The following is a 16,706-nucleotide window of genomic DNA, read 5'->3' as shown; positions in this document are numbered from 1 at the left end:
AACCTGGCCAGTTGGGGGGCATTTGAGAGGTGGCCCCTCAACGTTTCTCTCACATATTGTCCTTCCCTTCCCTTCTCTAAAAGTAAAATAAATAAAACCATACACACACACACACACACACACACACACACACACACAGGGAGAGAGGAGAGGATGCAGGCTAAACAAAACATGCCTACCATCCGAAGTTGGTCCATGGGCTACTGTTGCCTCTTACCCATAAAAATATTCAAAAATTTTCTAAAATTCTCTACATAAGAAACATAATTCAAAGTCTTTTCCAGAAACAGATATTCTTTAGAATATCTTTCTCATCCTCCACCCTTGTTGAATGATTTCTTTTGGGAGTTTTTCCTGGTCCCAAGGCAGGCAGAATAGTCCTCACCTGGACCTTTTAGTAATGTGTCCATCTCCATACTGTAGTGCTTAAGGACAGTACGTTATGGTTATATATCCCAAAAAGAGGTCCTCAGAGGTACAGACCGAATATGTATTTCTCTTTTTACCCTCAGCTTCTAGCCATTGCTTAATGCAACTGTAGGTCCCCTTGCAACTGTTTGCTGAACCGAACAAGTTTGCTGACCTTGAGTCCAGGCCTGGGCGCAGGGTTGGAGAGGTTGTGGCACAATACGGTCAATGACGCCTGCTGACCATTAGAGGGCAGACTGATTCCACAGCGGTCCTGACCAGCCGCGCTGCCGTCAAGGGCGGCCAAACCCTCTCCTCTGCCCGTCATTTCCAGCACTATTTCTCACCGCCACCAAAAAACTCATTTTAACAACCCTTCTCAACACAAAACACACACGCAGTCATATTTCCAGAGCGGCCCTGAGGTCACCCCTCTCCTCTCCAGCCACCCGCATGCTCTTCATCCACTGCGTACAACACTTTAGGAACTAAAGAGTTAACTGCGCACTTCCACCTGGTCCTTTTTCTCCGCTGATTCGCTTATGGGAGAGCGAGGGGTGTCTTAGATGGGCTGGATCACTGGGACCCAGGGCTCACATACTTTAAAGTCTTTTCCAGAAACATGTCACTCTCAGACACACACACATTTTCCTGCGGAGATCCCAAACCAGCACGTCCTTCCTCCCCAGACGGAACCCGGCGAGAAGGGAGGGAGAAGGTAGGAGTACAAGAGGCCCCCGGTTGTTCCCACACACTTTCCCGCTCAGTCCCCCTTCACGTCCCTGCGAGGCTATGCCACCTCTCTGATGGGGTGGGTGTGGGGCGGCAGAGAAGCTGGAAGAGGGTCTTAGCGGACAGCGCTCCGGCTGTGGGCGCGGGAGAGCCCGCGACTTGGAGGCGGAGAGGAAAGAGTTAAAGATCAGGGATTGGCTCTGCTGTCACCGAGTCTGGGAGGGGAAGCGTCCGGGAGGGAGGGTTTGGAGCTTGGCTCAGGTCCTCCCCAGTCCCCCCCGGACAGCCGGAGACGTGGGCCGGCCGGACACCCCTTCAGGCACACTCGCTGGGGCAGCGCTCCCGCACACACCCGGCCCTCACTCCCCTCGCTCCTTCCCTCGCGCCCTCTCGCACCTTCTCTTCGGAGCTCCCGCGAGCACTTTTTCTCTCTCCTAACACACACGCTCACTCGGGTCGGGCTCCGGCGATCTGCTTCTCGCACCCACCTGCTCCGCAGCGCCCTCCACGCAGCCCGGCGTCGCGCGCCCCGCTGGGGGTCCGCCCGCCCTCCCGCCGGCAGTGCAGCCTTGGCGACCCTGATGGTGACCGTCGCAGCTGGAGGAGACTGAGTGCCCCGGGGTGATCGCCCCGCTCTGCCTCCCTCTCATCCGGGCGCACCCTGAGCCCGAGGGGACCGCGGAAGCCATGGTGGGAGTCCCTGCCCGTCGCGGTGCCCTCTGAGGCCATGCCGCGCCCCAGGTGCCCCACCGGCGCCCACTTGCGCCTGCTGCTGCTCCTGCCGCCGCTGCTGCTGCTCCGGGGCAGCCACGCGGGCAACCTGACGGTGGCCGCGGTACTGCCGCTGGCCAACACCTCCTATCCGTGGTCTTGGGCGCGCGTGGGCCCGGCCGTGGAACTGGCCCTGGCCAGGGTTAAGGCGCAGCCGGACTTGCTGCCCGGCTGGACGGTCCGCACGGTGCTGGGCAGCAGCGAGGACGCGCGGGGCGTCTGCTCCGACACCGCCGCTCCTCTGGCCGCGGTGGACCTCAAGTGGGAGCACGAGCCCGCGGTGTTCCTGGGCCCCGGCTGCGTGTACGCCGCGGCTCCGGTGGCGCGCTTCACCGCGCACTGGCGGGTGCCGCTGCTGACGGCCGGCGCCCCGGCGCTGGGCTTCAGGGAAGAGGGCGAGTACGCGCTGACCACGCGCGCGGGGCCCAGCCACGCCAAGCTGGGCGACTTCGTGGCGGCGCTGCACCGACGGCTGGGCTGGGAGCGCCGGGCGCTTGTGATCTACGCCTACCGGCCGCAGGACGACCAGCGCTGCTTCTTCATGGTGGAGGGGCTCTACGTGAGGGTCCGAGACCGCCTCAATGTCACCATAGAACACCTGGAGTTCGCCGAGGGCGACCTCCACCAGTATTCTATTGTGCTGCGGACGGTGCAGCGCAAAGGCCGAGGTGAGAGGGCACAGCGGTCCGCCGCTTTGCTCCAGAGCCTTCGGAGGTGCCTTCAGAAGTCCTCCATCTTCACTGGCCATTCTTCTTCCCCTTCTTCTCCTCCTCCTCCTCCCCCCCCCTTCCTCTTCTCCTCCCACTCCTTCCCTCCTCACGGCTCCTCATTCCTATCTCAGCCTTTTTGGCCTTTTTCATCGCTGAGTTTCTATTTCCTTCTCTTTCTCTATCCCCCCCCCCCTCGTTTCCTGATACTATGCTCTTCTCTCTTCTCACCTCCCCCACTCTCCCACCTCCTGTTCACCAGTTCCTCCCGAGGTGCCCGGAGGGGAGGAACGCCTGCTGCCACCATGACACTTACAGTAGGTCACCGGCTTCGTTCCCATCCCTTTCATCGCGCCCATTTTCTGTGTCCACTCAACAGCCTTACCCCACCCTCCGTCTTCTTTTCCCATTGTTCCCGCACAACCGCCCCTCTCCCTCCGACCCTCCTCTCCCTCCTGCCTCCACTCCTGACCCCACCTTCCCCACCTTCAGCTCAGCTGTTCCCGCTCCCCCACCTCTGCTCCTTCTCCCCTCCCACCTTCTCCATCCTTCTGCTGCCAAAGCCTAGACTTAGTGAGCCAGTGGTTCCACTTAACTACCACAGGGTCTCTGAACACCCCCTAGGTGCCCCGGCTTCCCTGACTGAGGAGTTCCCTCCTCCAAGACTAGGCTGCTTTTCTTTCTGACCACCCCCCTTCCTCCCCAGTTATCTACATCTGCAGCTCCCCAGATGCCTTCAGAACCCTGATGCTTCTGGCCCTGGAAGCTGGTTTGAGTGGGAAGGACTATGTTTTCTTCCACCTGGATCTCTTTGGGCAAAGCCTGCAAGGTGCACATGGCCTTGCTCCCCGCAGGCCCTGGGAGAGAGGGGATGGGCAGGATGGCAGTGCCCACCATGCCTTTCAGGTGAGTGTCCAGGTCAGAAGCCCTGCTGTGGGAGTCTGAGCTGGTGACACATAGTTTCTGGGTTTCTGGGCACTGGGTCCTGCAGTGTCCGATTCTAGAAACAAGTTGGTTTGTTGTTTTTTTTTTTAAGAATTTACTTATTTATCCTTAGAGGGAAGGGAAGGAGAGAGGGAGAGAAACATCAATGTATGGTTGCCTCTCAAGTGTCCCCCACTGGGGACCTGGCCTGGAACCCAGGCATGTGCCCTGACTGGGAATTGAACCGCAATCCTTTGCTTCACAGGCCCGCACTCAATCCACTGAGCTACACCAGCCAGGGCTAGAAACCAGTTTCTTGATGCTCACAGGGAGTTAGGTGATGAAGAGCAGGGGTCTGGGGCCAGGCGTGCATGGAGGGCCAGAGGACTCAGAGCCGGGATAACGAGATTTGAGAGAATAGGCTGGATGTGGAAGTATGTCAAGTCCTGCAGACTGATTGGACTTGGAGAAGCCATCCAATGGGATTCCTACTTGGGAGCAGATATCACCTCACCCAGGACATGGGGTCCAGTTGAGGTGGGCACCAGGGTACTGGGGGGATCCGTAAGCACCCAGCTCACCCCTCTCTACTGACCCCTTCTTCAGGCTGCCAAAATCATTACATATAAAGAGCCAGATAATCCTGAGTACTTGGAATTCCTGCAGCAACTAAAACACTTGGCCCACGAACAGTTCAACTTCACCATGGAGGATGGCCTGGTAGGAGGGGGTCCTAGGACCCTCCAGTGTGGACCTTCGGCCCCCACTCCACGGCCCTCTGCCAGTCTCCGCCCTGTTTTCTCAGCCATCCCAGTTTCCCCATACTCCTTTCCTTTCCCATTGTTTCCATATCTCTCCTGCTGATGGGGGCAAGGGGTGGCTTTAACAAGTTGTTCAACCTCTGAATCTCATGTCGTCAGTCAAGTGGGGACGGTATGTCCTGCCCTATCTGCTTAGCAGGATTTGAATGGTGTTATATACAAAGGCACCTTATCAGTAGCAAAATCTGTCATGTGGGGTTGTTTTCTCCCATCCTCTTCCAAATTCCCAGCACCTCCCATTCCTCCCCTCCCCTCAGCACCCGACTCTGTACCCCACCCCAGGCAGGCTCTGCTGGTCCCTGCAGGTGAACACCATCCCAGCATCCTTCCACGACGGGCTCCTGCTCTTCGTCCAGGCAGTGAGAGAGACTCTGGCACAAGGGGGAACTGTCACGGACGGGGAGGGCATCACTCAGCGGATGTGGAACCGAAGCTTCCAAGGTCAGGACCTGGAGGTAGCAGTGGGCTGCCTTGTGGTGCATGCACCAAGCAGGAGGCCATGAGAAGCCACTAGTCTTGCAGCAGAGCTAGTTATGCCGGTCTTTTCCTCTCGTCCCCAAGAAACCTCCGCAGCTTTCTTTAGGCTCTCCCGCCCCCTCTCTCTAGCTCCATCAAGAAGTCCTTCTGCGCCTCCAGCTCCAATCATTCCTGCTGCTGAAGTGTCTGTCCCTTTGGTTATCATTCCATATGTATGTGTTAGGAGGGCAAGGCAGAGGCAATGGGGATGGAGACGAGATGGGGGGGGGCGGTCCCTGCACTTCCTTCCACTCACTCAAAACACAGCCATCTTTCTCCATGCTCCTAGGTGTGACAGGATACCTGAAAATGGACAGCAATGGAGATCGAGAGACTGACTTCTCCCTCTGGGATATGGATCCTGAGACTAGTGCCTTTAGGGTAAGGCTGTGTCCAGAGAAAGACATCTCACCCTTCTGCCTCCCCCCACAGCCCTACCAGGGATGTGACTACTCTGTGACCTTCCATGCTTGGTCACTTATGGAGAGCTCTGGATTAGAGAGATCTGCTCTAGTCTGGGATAGCAGCCAGAATGTTAGGGGCTCATGGCCACTACCCTTGGGGAACCCCGTGTCTGAGGAGGCAGTACAACCCTGCTCTCGGGAAGCCCGGTGTCTCCTAAGGTCAGCAGAGGTCCTGCCACAGAGACAGGCCAAGATGGACACAGGTTGTGCAGCTGTCAGCACGATCGGGAACAGGAAGAGCCTGAGCACAGGCACCAAGGAGCAGGTCATCCAGGGAAGACTTCTTGGAGGAAGAGTACACGGATTAGGCCAAGCATGTTGACTGAGAATACTGCCTTTTCCTGTTTTCTATGTGCTTCAAACTGCCCATGTATAGGGCTAGGGTTCCATATGCAGTTTTCTTTGGATGGAGTTGTTCCTATATGAAGGGTTTTTTCCTACTTTGAAGAGTTTTCAAGTTTTTCCATTCTAATAACATGGGGCATGGGTATAGAACGCATCCACGCAGAGGGATCTGGTGCGTAGCTGAAGCCCAGACAGGGCCTGGAAGCAGAGATGGGGGGGCAGGACTATCCATGGGACAGGGGGCCTTGCCCCCACTGCCATTGCTGCCCTCCCTCCCGTAGGTCGTTCTGAACTACAATGGGACCTCCCAGGAGCTGGTGGCTGTATCGGGGCGCATACTACACTGGCCCCTAGGATACCCACCTCCCGACATCCCCAAATGCGGCTTTGAAAATGAGGATCCCACCTGCAACCAAGGTGCCTGCCCCTTGCCATCCAGCCCTCCCTCCCGGAGCCACTGGTTCTTTAACTCCGCATGAGGAGTTAAAGAAGCGCTCCTTGCCCACACTGAGTTTTCTTCCTTTTACCCATCATCCTAGTTCACTGGTTGACTCTTAGAAGGTTCTTTCTTCTGTTGTCTAACCACAATCTTTCTTGCTGTAACTTGGACTGTCTTCTACAGCCCACTTTTCCACCCTGGAGGTGCTGGCTTTGGTGGGCAGCCTCTCCCTGCTCAGCATCCTGGTCATCTCCATCTTCATATACAGGTGAGCCTTGGGCTGAGGTGGTGAATGGGGCTAGGAGACCTGGAGCACTAACCTCGGGGGAGGTGGCAGGGGTGCAGAAGGGAGGGGGAAGGGGTGAGGGTACAGCAGGGGAAGGCCCTTGGAGATGGGGGAGAAAAGAGACTAAAAAGCCTTAGGACACAAGAGGAGAAGGAGGAGAAAACAGGGATAGGAGTGGCCAGGAGAGCCAGAGCAGCTGGGAGAGTGGCATCATAAAGGCCTGGATTCTGGCCCAGGGGCTGGTTTGTCCTCCTTACTCTGTGGACCGGATGAGAAGCTATGGCTCAGACCCTTTGGGACTGGGCCCCCTTAAGCAGAGCAGGGCTGAGGAGCCCCGCGCGCACCAAGAGAGATAAAAGAGCCCCCCTCCTGCCTTCCGGTGGAGCTGAAATGAAAGTTCAGGAGAAGTTAAGGGTAGAGGGAAGCGAGGAGGAAGGGAAAAAAGTCAGTGCTGGCTGATCACATACTCTGTGCGGACACCGCGGCACAATGTGTTTCTTTTCATTCTTATAATGATGCTTTGAAATAAACATCGAGTCCCCAGTTTCCAAATGAGGACATTTGGACATGAAGATATGAAACTCAAAGAAATGAAGTGACTACCCAAGGTCCCAGTGAGGCAGAATTCTCCCAACCCCCTGACTTTTAGCCCTGATGACAATCCTGAGATCTGCCTCTTAGCATAGCAGTGGGGCTCTCAGCACGTGCCATGGTCCCAGGGCTCTGTGAAGGGGCTATGGGACAGAACGCCTTTGCCCCGGGTCAGGGGCTCAGATGCAAGTTTCCTGCTCCAGGAAGATGCAGCTGGAAAAGGAACTGGCCTCAGAACTGTGGCGGGTGCGTTGGGAGGACTTGCAGCCCAGTAGCCTTGAGCGGCACCTCCGGAGTGCAGGCAGCCGGCTGACCTTGAGTGCAGTAAGAACACTGGTATTGGGGGGGAAGTGGGGAGCAGCTGAGAACCTGGATATGGGGCAGGGGGAGGGCAGTGCTTGATGGGTATGGGAGAGAGCAGGGAGCAGGGTTCTAGTCCCAGCTCTGTCTTCACTTGCTGTGTGACCTTGGATAAGTCACACTCCTTCTCTGAGATGACCTCAGATAATAATTATATTTACAGAGCTTCCCTCAGAGGGCTCTTTCAAAGGTTGATGATAGTATATGTGAAAATACATTTAAAAAGAGTAACTGAGGGGAGGATTTCATGGTGTGGAATGAGAAGCAGGGAGACACAAAGATAAGGCAGGGTAGTGAAGACTACAGCTCAAGCCACCAGCAGAGAGAGCCAGCCCCTGGTAGGGCCCGTGCGCTGACATCCCTCCTGCTCTCCATCCCTTCAGAGAGGCTCCAATTATGGCTCCCTGCTCACCACGGAGGGCCAGTTCCAAGTCTTTGCCAAGACAGCATACTATAAGGTAGGTCTGGGGTCTGGGGCAGGGTGTCCTCTAACAGAACAGGGGAGGGTCCCAGAGACGGGTGGGCTGTCAGCAGCAGCTGGAGTCCCCAGGGCACTGGGCCATCTCCGCACAGTGACGCACAGTGTTGGTCTCCATTTCTTGCCCAGGGCAACCTCGTGGCTGTGAAGCATGTGAACCGTAAACGCGTTGAGTTGACACGAAAAGTCCTGTTTGAACTGAAGCATGTAATGTCGGGAGTGAGGCAGTGCCCTGGGGGAGCATTCCTCCCGGGGGACCGGGGAGGCTGGCCAACAGCACTGGTGGGGGGACCTCAGGGTTATTGGTAGCTCTGGGACGGGCCTTTGTGTAGTGTGTGTGGTAGGAGGGGGTCAGAGATGGGGAGAGGGCGACCGGAGAGATCCTGGAGGAACGTCCTGGAGGAGCCATAACTGATGCCCCTGGGGAGTGGAGGGCTTAGGAGGCTGAGGGAATAGGGAGCAGATTTGGGGGGGAAGTTGGAGAAAGAACATGGCTGAGAATCACCAGGGAAGGTCCTTGAATGTCTGTGGAGAACGAATAGAGTTAAGAAGGGTGAGGAGTCCTTAAGAAAAGGGGACAACCTGGTGAGGAGTGAGGTCTGTCAGGCTCCTGATGCTGGCTTCCACCTGCAGATGCGGGATGTACAGAATGAACACCTGACCAGGTTTGTGGGTGCCTGCACCGACCCCCCCAACATCTGTATCATCACAGAGTACTGTCCCCGTGGGAGCCTACAGGTGAGGTGACAGAGGGGTGTCAGGAAACCTGGGTCTAGCCCTGGCTCTGACCTGGCCGGTTATCTGAGCCCAGGCAAACCTCTCCCTTTCTGACCTTTATTTGCCCCATCTGTAAAACGGGCAGTGGCACTAGAGTAAATGCAAAGCTTTGTCCTGTCCTGCCACTGCGTGGCAGTCGGAGCCCTGCGCTCCAACCCCTGGGGGAGTCTGCAGGGCACAGGTCTGACTCTCACTGCCCGGCAGGACATTCTGGAAAACGACAGCATCACCCTGGACTGGATGTTCCGGTACTCTCTCACCAATGACATCGTCAAGGCAGGTCCAGGAGAGCCCACTGGATGTGGGGGAGGCATGCTTCTCTGGCTGTGGTTGTGTGTCCCGCCCATACCCAAGACCCCTGCTTCCGCGTTCTCCAGGGTATGCTGTTCCTGCACAGTGGGGCCATTTGCTCCCATGGGAACCTCAAGTCATCCAACTGTGTGGTGGACAGCCGATTTGTGCTGAAGATCACTGACTACGGGCTGGAGAGCTTCAGGGACCCAGAGCCAGAGCAAGGACACATCCTCTATGCCAGTGAGCTCAGACCCACTCTGTCCCCAACCCTGACCACAGCCCAGCCCAGCAGGGAAACTGAGGCCTGCTCTCAATGGGCTTGAGCACGCCTTCCTGGACTACAGCTCAGTTCATTCATCAGCAGAAGGAAAAGGCAGACGAAGTGGTCTCTAGGTGTCTTCTAGCTCTAACACTCAGTGTGGTACCTCTACATCAGTCCCAGCCAAATTTAGTTACATCCTTGTTTGCCTTTAGCTTTGGGGCCCTTCACCCTGTGTCTCCTTACCTCTGACTTGCAGAGAAGCTGTGGACAGCCCCTGAGCTCCTGCGAATGGCCTCGCCCCCCACCCGGGGCTCTCAGGCCGGTGACGTGTACAGCTTTGGGATCATCCTTCAAGAGATTGCTCTGAGGAGTGGTGTATTCCACATAGAAGGTTTGGACCTCAGCCCCAAAGGTGAGAGGCCCATGATGCCTCCTAGCCCTGCCAGTCCCAATTAACCCCAGCCCCACGGAGAGAGCCCTGGAAATACCACATCTTCCTTCTGGAAAGCTCAGCCACCTATTGCTCCATTGCTGCCAGTGACCCTGACTCCTGACTGGCCTAGGACCCTACAGGGCTCACCTACCCCATGCCCTGGTCCTGGACTTCCCCACCCCATATGTCAACAGGCCTTTGGCTGGCCCACTGCTGAGCTCCTTCCCCCGACCACACAGAGATCATCGAGCGTGTGACTAGGGGCGAGCAGCCACCCTTTCGGCCGTCCCTGGCCCTGCAGAGTCACATGGAAGGACTGGGGCACCTGATGCAGAGGTGTTGGGCAGAGGACCCACAGGAGCGGCCGCCCTTCCAGCAGATCCGCCTGATGCTGCGAAAGTTTAACAGGTCACCAGCCTTGGTCATAGAGCAGCCCCAGCCTCCTGTGCCCCTCCACCACCAATATGCCTCACTTAATCTCATCCCTGCAGTGGCAGAGGGAGCCACTCACAGCCCCCCTTATATAGCCTACTGCACCCACCACAGCCTCGCAGCCCCCCTTGTGAATACTGAATAACCCAGCTGTCCCCACAGCCCCTTACCTCTCGTACTCCTCTCCTTCAGCAAGGCAGCCACCCCACACCCTTCCTGCCCAGCCCCCAGGGTCCCTAGTCTCCAGTAGTGAGCAGGGTAAACGGGGCCTCTCTGCCCTCCACAACATCTCACCTTCCCATTGTGCTGCCCAGCCTGATGCCTGCAGACACCACTAAGCCTGTTGCCCTCCTGCTGTTCTCAGTCATTCCTGTCCCTTCCCTCCTCCTCTACCTCCTTCTAACGCAGTTTAACAAAGTTGAACAAAACAGCCAGTATGCCTAAAGCTTCACACTTGACCCTGGTATCTCAAAGATGAGCTGAACTCTCCTCCTACCCTTTGCCACACCATCCTGCTGTGCCCCTCAACCTGCACTCCCTCCAGGGTCCCCACTGCAGTTGGGAGGTGGGCTGACATTAAGCCTGGGTGGGGTGAAGGCCTGGAGTGGGCCGGGTGTAGGGCTCGCTGCTCCCCTCTCACCCCTGCCCGCTGGCCCTTGGCCCTCAGAGAGAACAGCAGCAACATCCTGGACAACCTGCTGTCTCGCATGGAGCAGTATGCCAACAACCTGGAGGAGCTGGTGGAAGAGCGGACCCAGGCCTACCTGGAAGAGAAGCGTAAGGCTGAGGCCCTGCTCTACCAGATCCTGCCTCAGTGAGTGCCCATGTCTCGTGATGTGCGCCGTGCCACCCCCTCCAAACCCCACCTCACCCTCTGATCCCTGACCCCTCAGTTCAGTGGCTGAGCAGCTGAAGCGCGGGGAGACAGTCCAGGCGGAAGCCTTTGACAGTGTCACTATCTACTTCAGCGACATTGTGGGTTTCACAGCCCTGTCAGCAGAGAGCACACCCATGCAGGTGAGTCAGGGAGCAGCCCCCTGGGGAAGACAGGGCTGGTGTGCTTGGCCTAGCATTTCCATCCCATAGGCCTACCTTCCGCTTCTGCTTTCCCCACTCAAGCCCAGGTGGGTCCTTACTCCCCACCCCTTTTGGTTCTCTTTTCTTCCAGGTGGTGACCCTGCTCAATGACCTGTACACCTGCTTTGATGCTGTCATAGACAACTTTGATGTGTACAAGGTGAGGGTGGGAAGGGCCAGAGAGACTCCTGGACAGGGTCAGGGAAAAGTGAATGGCAGAATGAAAGAGAATCTTGAAGAGAGGAGACCAAGGCACATGGGAAGAGACAGTGTCACAAGGAGATCCAGGAGCAGGCAGAGAAACCGCTGAGGGTGGGAGGACGGGGGAGTGGAGATGAGGAGGAAAGCCAGAGACTGGCGGATGGGGGACGGCAGTGCATGAAGTGTTAGGAACGGCACAGGGAAGAGAGAGTTCCAGCCTGCGAGTCCTGCACCCTCTCCCCGCCCTCACAGGTGGAGACGATCGGCGACGCCTACATGGTGGTGTCGGGGCTCCCAGTGCGGAACGGGCGTCTGCACGCCCGGGAGGTGGCCCGCATGGCCCTGGCGCTGCTGGACGCTGTGAGCTCTTTCCGAATCCGCCACCGGCCCCAGGAGCAGCTGCGCTTGCGCATCGGCATCCACACAGGTGAAGCCCCTGACGGCGCGGAAAAGGGGCTGCAGGAGGCCGAGCTGCGAAAGTGAGGCTTGTTCCCACCGGCCTCAAGATTCCACCTCCTACCTCTCCGGGAGTGGCCGAGCCCCGCCCTGTGACCACCCTCCAGGCTCCCACCTACCTCCCTTAACATCCTCCTGCTCCCTAGCTGATGGGTTCCGCTCCCTCCAGGACCTGTGTGCGCTGGTGTGGTAGGGTTGAAGATGCCCCGCTACTGTCTCTTTGGGGACACAGTCAACACGGCCTCAAGAATGGAGTCTAATGGCGAAGGTATGGTGGCCCTGTAGATGGGAAGGGAGGACAGGGGAGCTGGAGTCGAGGAAAGTTCCCCTGGACGGCTCGTGCCTGTCCCATGCCTGTCCCAGCTCCTGCTCCTGAGCCCTCTCTCCTCCCAGGCTCCTGCTCCTAAGGGCTCAGCTTGGGCAGATCACCTTGAATTCTAATCAGAGACTCGGGTCTTAGCTTCCCTGTCTTTCCAACTGTTTGGAAAGTCTTTCCAGGCCAGTGTTCACAAGTTGCCAGCAGGAATCCCACCTTTAGAGCCCTTCTGCTCCTCTTGGATGTGGTAGAGAAGGCCCAAGAGCTGCTCATTCGGGTGTGAGTCTCAGCTCTGCAACTAACCCAGCTCTGAGTTTCCGTTTTCCTCATCTGCAAAAATGAGAACAAAATACCCACCTCACTATAGTCATATGAGAAAGCCGTATAACATGAGGAGCACATAACTGTCATTCAGCTTGTCTGAACCTCAGCCACTTATCTATAAAATGATGCATCTAGGTGGTAAAAAACCTAGCACAGCCCCTGACACACAGTAGGGACTTAATGTTTGCTTCCACCCCTTCCTTTGGTCCTGCTTCCTGTAGATCTTCTGCCCTCCTACTATATTCAACACAATTCAATCAAGTAAACATTTATTGAGCAACCACTGAGTACCAGGCCCTGGCATACTGAGAAGACCCAGACCCACAGTTAGCTGGAGGGTACATGCAGACCCCATCCAAGCCTCATGCAGGAGAAGGGCTACTGGGAGCTGAGAGGGACTCTGGTTCAGCAGGCATTCCCTGGGCACTGTGTCTGGGGCTGGTGAGGTAGAGGAAAGCCTCTTGATGAGGCCCAGTCCTGAAGGAGCACATTTTCAGAAATGATTGAGCAACGGAACAAGGTCGCTGTGATGCAGACCCCAGGATTGGAGGGAGTGCCTTCAGAGGGAGGTCACAGAAGAGAAGGGGTGTGGGGGTGCCCCGTCAGACATCTGGAGGTCTCTCTGGGTGTGACCTCAGCGGCCTGGGAAGATCTCCCCGCCTAGGCCTCAGTTACCTTAGCTAGAAAATGAGGATGGTGAGTTAAATAACTGACAGCAACCACTAATACAGTGCTTCCCATGTGCCGGATTCTGTTTATGAATGTTGAAATTTATTTTATTTTTTAACATTTTTTTTTACTGTTGTTCAAGTACGGTTTTCTGCCTTTTCCCATGAATGTTGAATTTATTCCTCACAGCAAGGCTCTGAGATGGGCACTGTCACTACTGCCACTTTACAGACTAGGAAAATGAGGCCCAGAGAGTTCCTATTCCTTCCCCGAGCAAGCGTTCACACTAGCATTCTTACTGGGCAGAGCAGGATCCGAAGCCGGAGCTCCTGACCAGCTGAGCTATATGATGTTTGCCTAGAGCCTGGTGGTGCTCTAGAGTACTAATAGAACTTTCTGCAACGATGAAAATGTTCTCTAACCAGGCCATCCAATTTGGTAGCCTTTGTCACAGGGGGCTATTAATCACTTGAAATGTGGGCTTGCAACTGAGGCATCGAATCAACTGCATTTAGTTTTAATTAATTTAAATGGCTACCTTGACGCTACTCTTCCCTACCAGGGTAGATAACACAGCTCTCAAGTTCTAGGGGAGAGACCAGTATGGTCAGACACCACATGGAGAGGGCAGGACTCTGAATTAGGAAGCTTTCTGGACAGAGAAGGAAAGAGCATCTTTCTATCCCCACAGTCCCTGACTTTCCCCTGCTCCCTTGTACTGCATCCTTCACCTTCCCTTCTTTTCCCTATCCCACTCAGCCCTTAAGATCCACTTGTCTTCTGAGACCAAGGCCGTCCTGGAGGAGTTTGGTGGTTTTGAGCTGGAGCTTCGAGGGGATGTAGAAATGAAGGTAGAGAAGGAAGCCCCCACCCTTACCACCCCTTGGGGTCCCAGAGGGGGCTACTCTCCCTGAGGCCCCTTCTTAAGCACCCATTCTCACTCCCATCATTTGGAAAAGCGGACTTGTCACTCCCTATCCCAACCTCTTCTTCTTTTTCCCTCCAGGGCAAAGGCAAAGTTCGGACCTACTGGCTCCTGGGGGAGCGAGGAAATAGCACCCGAGGCTGACCTGCCTCTCCTGCTGGCCTTCCATACTTCCCTTCCCTGTGCCAGAAGAGACAGAGAGGTCTCACCCTCACCCACAGCAGCCCCACCGTTGCCAAAGGATCAGAGAAGTGGTGTGAACAGCTCAGGTGTGCTGACTCCAGTGGAGACACCACGTATGACCTCTAAAAGAGGACTGGTGTTGGGGAGAGAGAACTCAAAGCTCACAGGGCCGGACCAGAGCAACAGTCGTGCCCAGTGGCACACACACAGGCACACACACCCGCCATCCACCTTGACTCAGGCCAGCTTGGGGTGTGGATTCCTGGATCCCCTTGCCCCTTCCTGTGCCCTCTTCCCCCAACCTTGCTACACTGTGACTTTTATGGAGAAGGGGAAGAGCCACCTTAGGGGAATAGGAAAAGGGACTATAGGTGAATCTAGGGGGAGGGGGGAGTCCACACCTGGGCCTAGCCCACACAGGCCACAAACACCCCTCTATCTCCCACCGCCCCATCATTGGATACACTGTGCGGGGGAGAGGCGTGGCATGGAGGGGCTGAAGGCCTGTACGTCTTGCCTCTCCTGTGAGTGGAGACCATTAAAATTTTTATTCTAGTGACAGTGTCTGTTTTTGAGGGAGATAAAGTTGCCAGAAAACTCAGCCATGTTCTCCACCCTTTCTGTCAGATAAGACATTTTTCTCAAGCTGGAAACAGCCTAGGAATGACCCAAGTAGTGCCAACACTTTGGGCCAAGGATCCATTCATACCCTGAGGAGTTACTGAGGGCCCCAAAGAGCTTTTGTTTACGTGGGTTTATATCAATATATATCATATTTGACATTAAAACAGGCCCTATTAACTCATTTAAAATAATGATAAGAAACCCATCACATGTTAGTAACTTTTTACCACTTTATCAAGGACATTTTTAAGAGAAACTGGCTTTAAATTTTTTTTTTTAACTGCCAATGTGTGGTCATGAAGATTGCAATGACGGGTGTGGTGCTAACCGTCTTGATTCACGCGGGCACCAGCAGTTTCACCCAGGCTGCATGTGTGCCCTCGGAGCATGAAAATCAGTTTGGCCTCATCTGTCCCCTGAAAGGGTTTGGGGATTCCCAGGGGCCGTTGACCACACCTTGAAAACAGCTGTTTTATAACCCAGTGGCTGGCATACCACTGGAAAAGGAGTGAGGACCGAACAGACAAGGAGGGATGAGAGTGGGAACATACGGATCCCTTTTTACCTGAGTTGAGATTTTGGGATTATCCATGTGTCCTTCCATTTCCATGCCTGGGTAGACAGATGTGAGTGGTGGTTGGTAAAATGACTCTCAGCCAGGCTAAGGGCCCCTGTTCCAGGTCCACGGGCTCACCCCACCCCCTTCCTGAGCAGGCAGGCAGGCAGGAATGCAGATGAGGGGGAGAGGCGGCTACAGCTTTACCTCCCCCAAGGGGGAAGAAAGTGCCAGACATTTCTTCAGCACCATCCATCAAGTGCAGACAGGCCCCTGCTCCCACCTCCCCAAGCCTCTTCCTGGAGTCCACGCCCAGTGGGACCCGGAGGTACGGGTTTGGAGGTCTGTCTCCAGGGCAGCGCTCCCTGATAGTGGTCTGGGATGAAGAAAGGATAAATCGTCCTCTCTCTCGTCCAGGGGACTGGATGTTCTGTGCTCCCTGCCCACCCTTTTGGCCTAGGTCAGATTGGGAGGGGGAGCTTGCACGGTTAAGTCCTCGCCCTCCGCAGCTGGGGACGAAGAGCAAGCGCTGAGAGGGCCCGACAGGATGGTTGCCCTGGAAACAGCACACTCAACTTCCTGGGGGGCCAGGGGGCCACGCTGCCGCCCAGGCCCCAGTTCCTCCTCCCGAGGGTGGGAGACGGCCCCCCGGAGAGCGAGCGGAAGCTCCGGAGGACTGAGGGGCCTGAGCAGTTGGGCGTGGGGCTGGGTGTCCAGAGACTGGGCTCTGGGGCGGGCGGGGGCGGGCCAAGGGCGCTGGGAGCGGGGCGGGGAGCCGAGGACCCAGGGGCTCCTGCAGGACAATTCTAGGAAACCGCCGGTCAGATCCTTCCGGGGCAGCCCGGCTCCGCCGCGGGCGCTGGAGGGGAGGGCGCTTGGGGTGGGCGTCGCGAGAGGACCGAGGAGGGGACGATCTCGGCGGCTGGAGAACTTTCACTGGAACTGAGGAGATTTCCTTCCGGAGGAAGGGCCCTGAAGCCAGGAAGAACTGGGAAAGCCATTACCGACTGAGGGGTGGGGCGGTCCGAGGGCAGCGATAGCGTCTCTCCCTCGAAGCCCGGAGGCGGATTTGCGCCAGGAGCCGCCCAGGTGGGCGGGGCGGTCGGCCCGGCGGTTGCCCGCTGTCCTGCCCAGTGGGTCTGGGAGGGGAGAGGTGGCAGCAGGGCTTCCCCGGGGTGGGGTAACAGTGGTAATCATTGGCATCCAGTTGTGCCTTGCAGTTGACAGATTTTCGCGCATATGATCTCATCAGCCCACGTGACACCCTTGGAAAGGGGGGTCGGCCGCGCAGCCAGGGGCAGGAGAGCCCAGCCGAGGTCCGGCTGCAGCAGGAGC

The 16,706-nt window shown here is 56.5% G+C and overlaps 1 protein-coding gene across 2 annotated transcripts; it reads left to right on the top strand.

Moving 5' to 3' along the window:
- Positions 1 to 1,019: 1,019 nt before the first annotated feature.
- On the top strand, positions 1,020 to 14,746 carry NPR1 (natriuretic peptide receptor 1). 2 transcript variants are annotated; one of them, XM_037162446.2, is made up of 22 exons: positions 1,020 to 2,579; positions 3,325 to 3,524; positions 4,149 to 4,262; positions 4,669 to 4,804; positions 5,169 to 5,260; positions 5,970 to 6,105; positions 6,311 to 6,395; positions 7,208 to 7,328; positions 7,748 to 7,822; positions 7,972 to 8,049; positions 8,476 to 8,580; positions 8,824 to 8,895; positions 8,997 to 9,153; positions 9,432 to 9,587; positions 9,848 to 10,016; positions 10,708 to 10,854; positions 10,934 to 11,057; positions 11,209 to 11,277; positions 11,571 to 11,745; positions 11,944 to 12,042; positions 13,843 to 13,934; positions 14,090 to 14,746. In XM_037162446.2, exons 1-22 carry the CDS (start codon positions 1,868 to 1,870, stop codon positions 14,150 to 14,152), a joined length of 3,177 nt encoding a protein of 1,058 aa, XP_037018341.2. In that variant the 5' UTR covers positions 1,020 to 1,867; the 3' UTR covers positions 14,153 to 14,746. The 2 variants fall into 2 exon arrangements, with proteins under 2 accessions (XP_037018341.2, XP_037018342.2); XM_037162447.2 differs by lacking the exon at positions 1,020 to 2,579 and adding an exon at positions 2,613 to 2,935.
- Positions 14,747 to 16,706: the final 1,960 nt, after the last annotated feature.

The sequence above is a fragment of the Artibeus jamaicensis genome, unplaced genomic scaffold, assembly GCF_021234435.1.
Source record: "Artibeus jamaicensis isolate MK-2021 breed Jamaican fruit bat unplaced genomic scaffold, CSHL_Jam_final contig_447, whole genome shotgun sequence".
NCBI lineage: Eukaryota > Metazoa > Chordata > Mammalia > Chiroptera > Phyllostomidae > Artibeus > Artibeus jamaicensis.
Note: the sequence above shows the minus strand (reverse complement) of the source record. Positions and strands in the feature narration are given on the sequence as shown.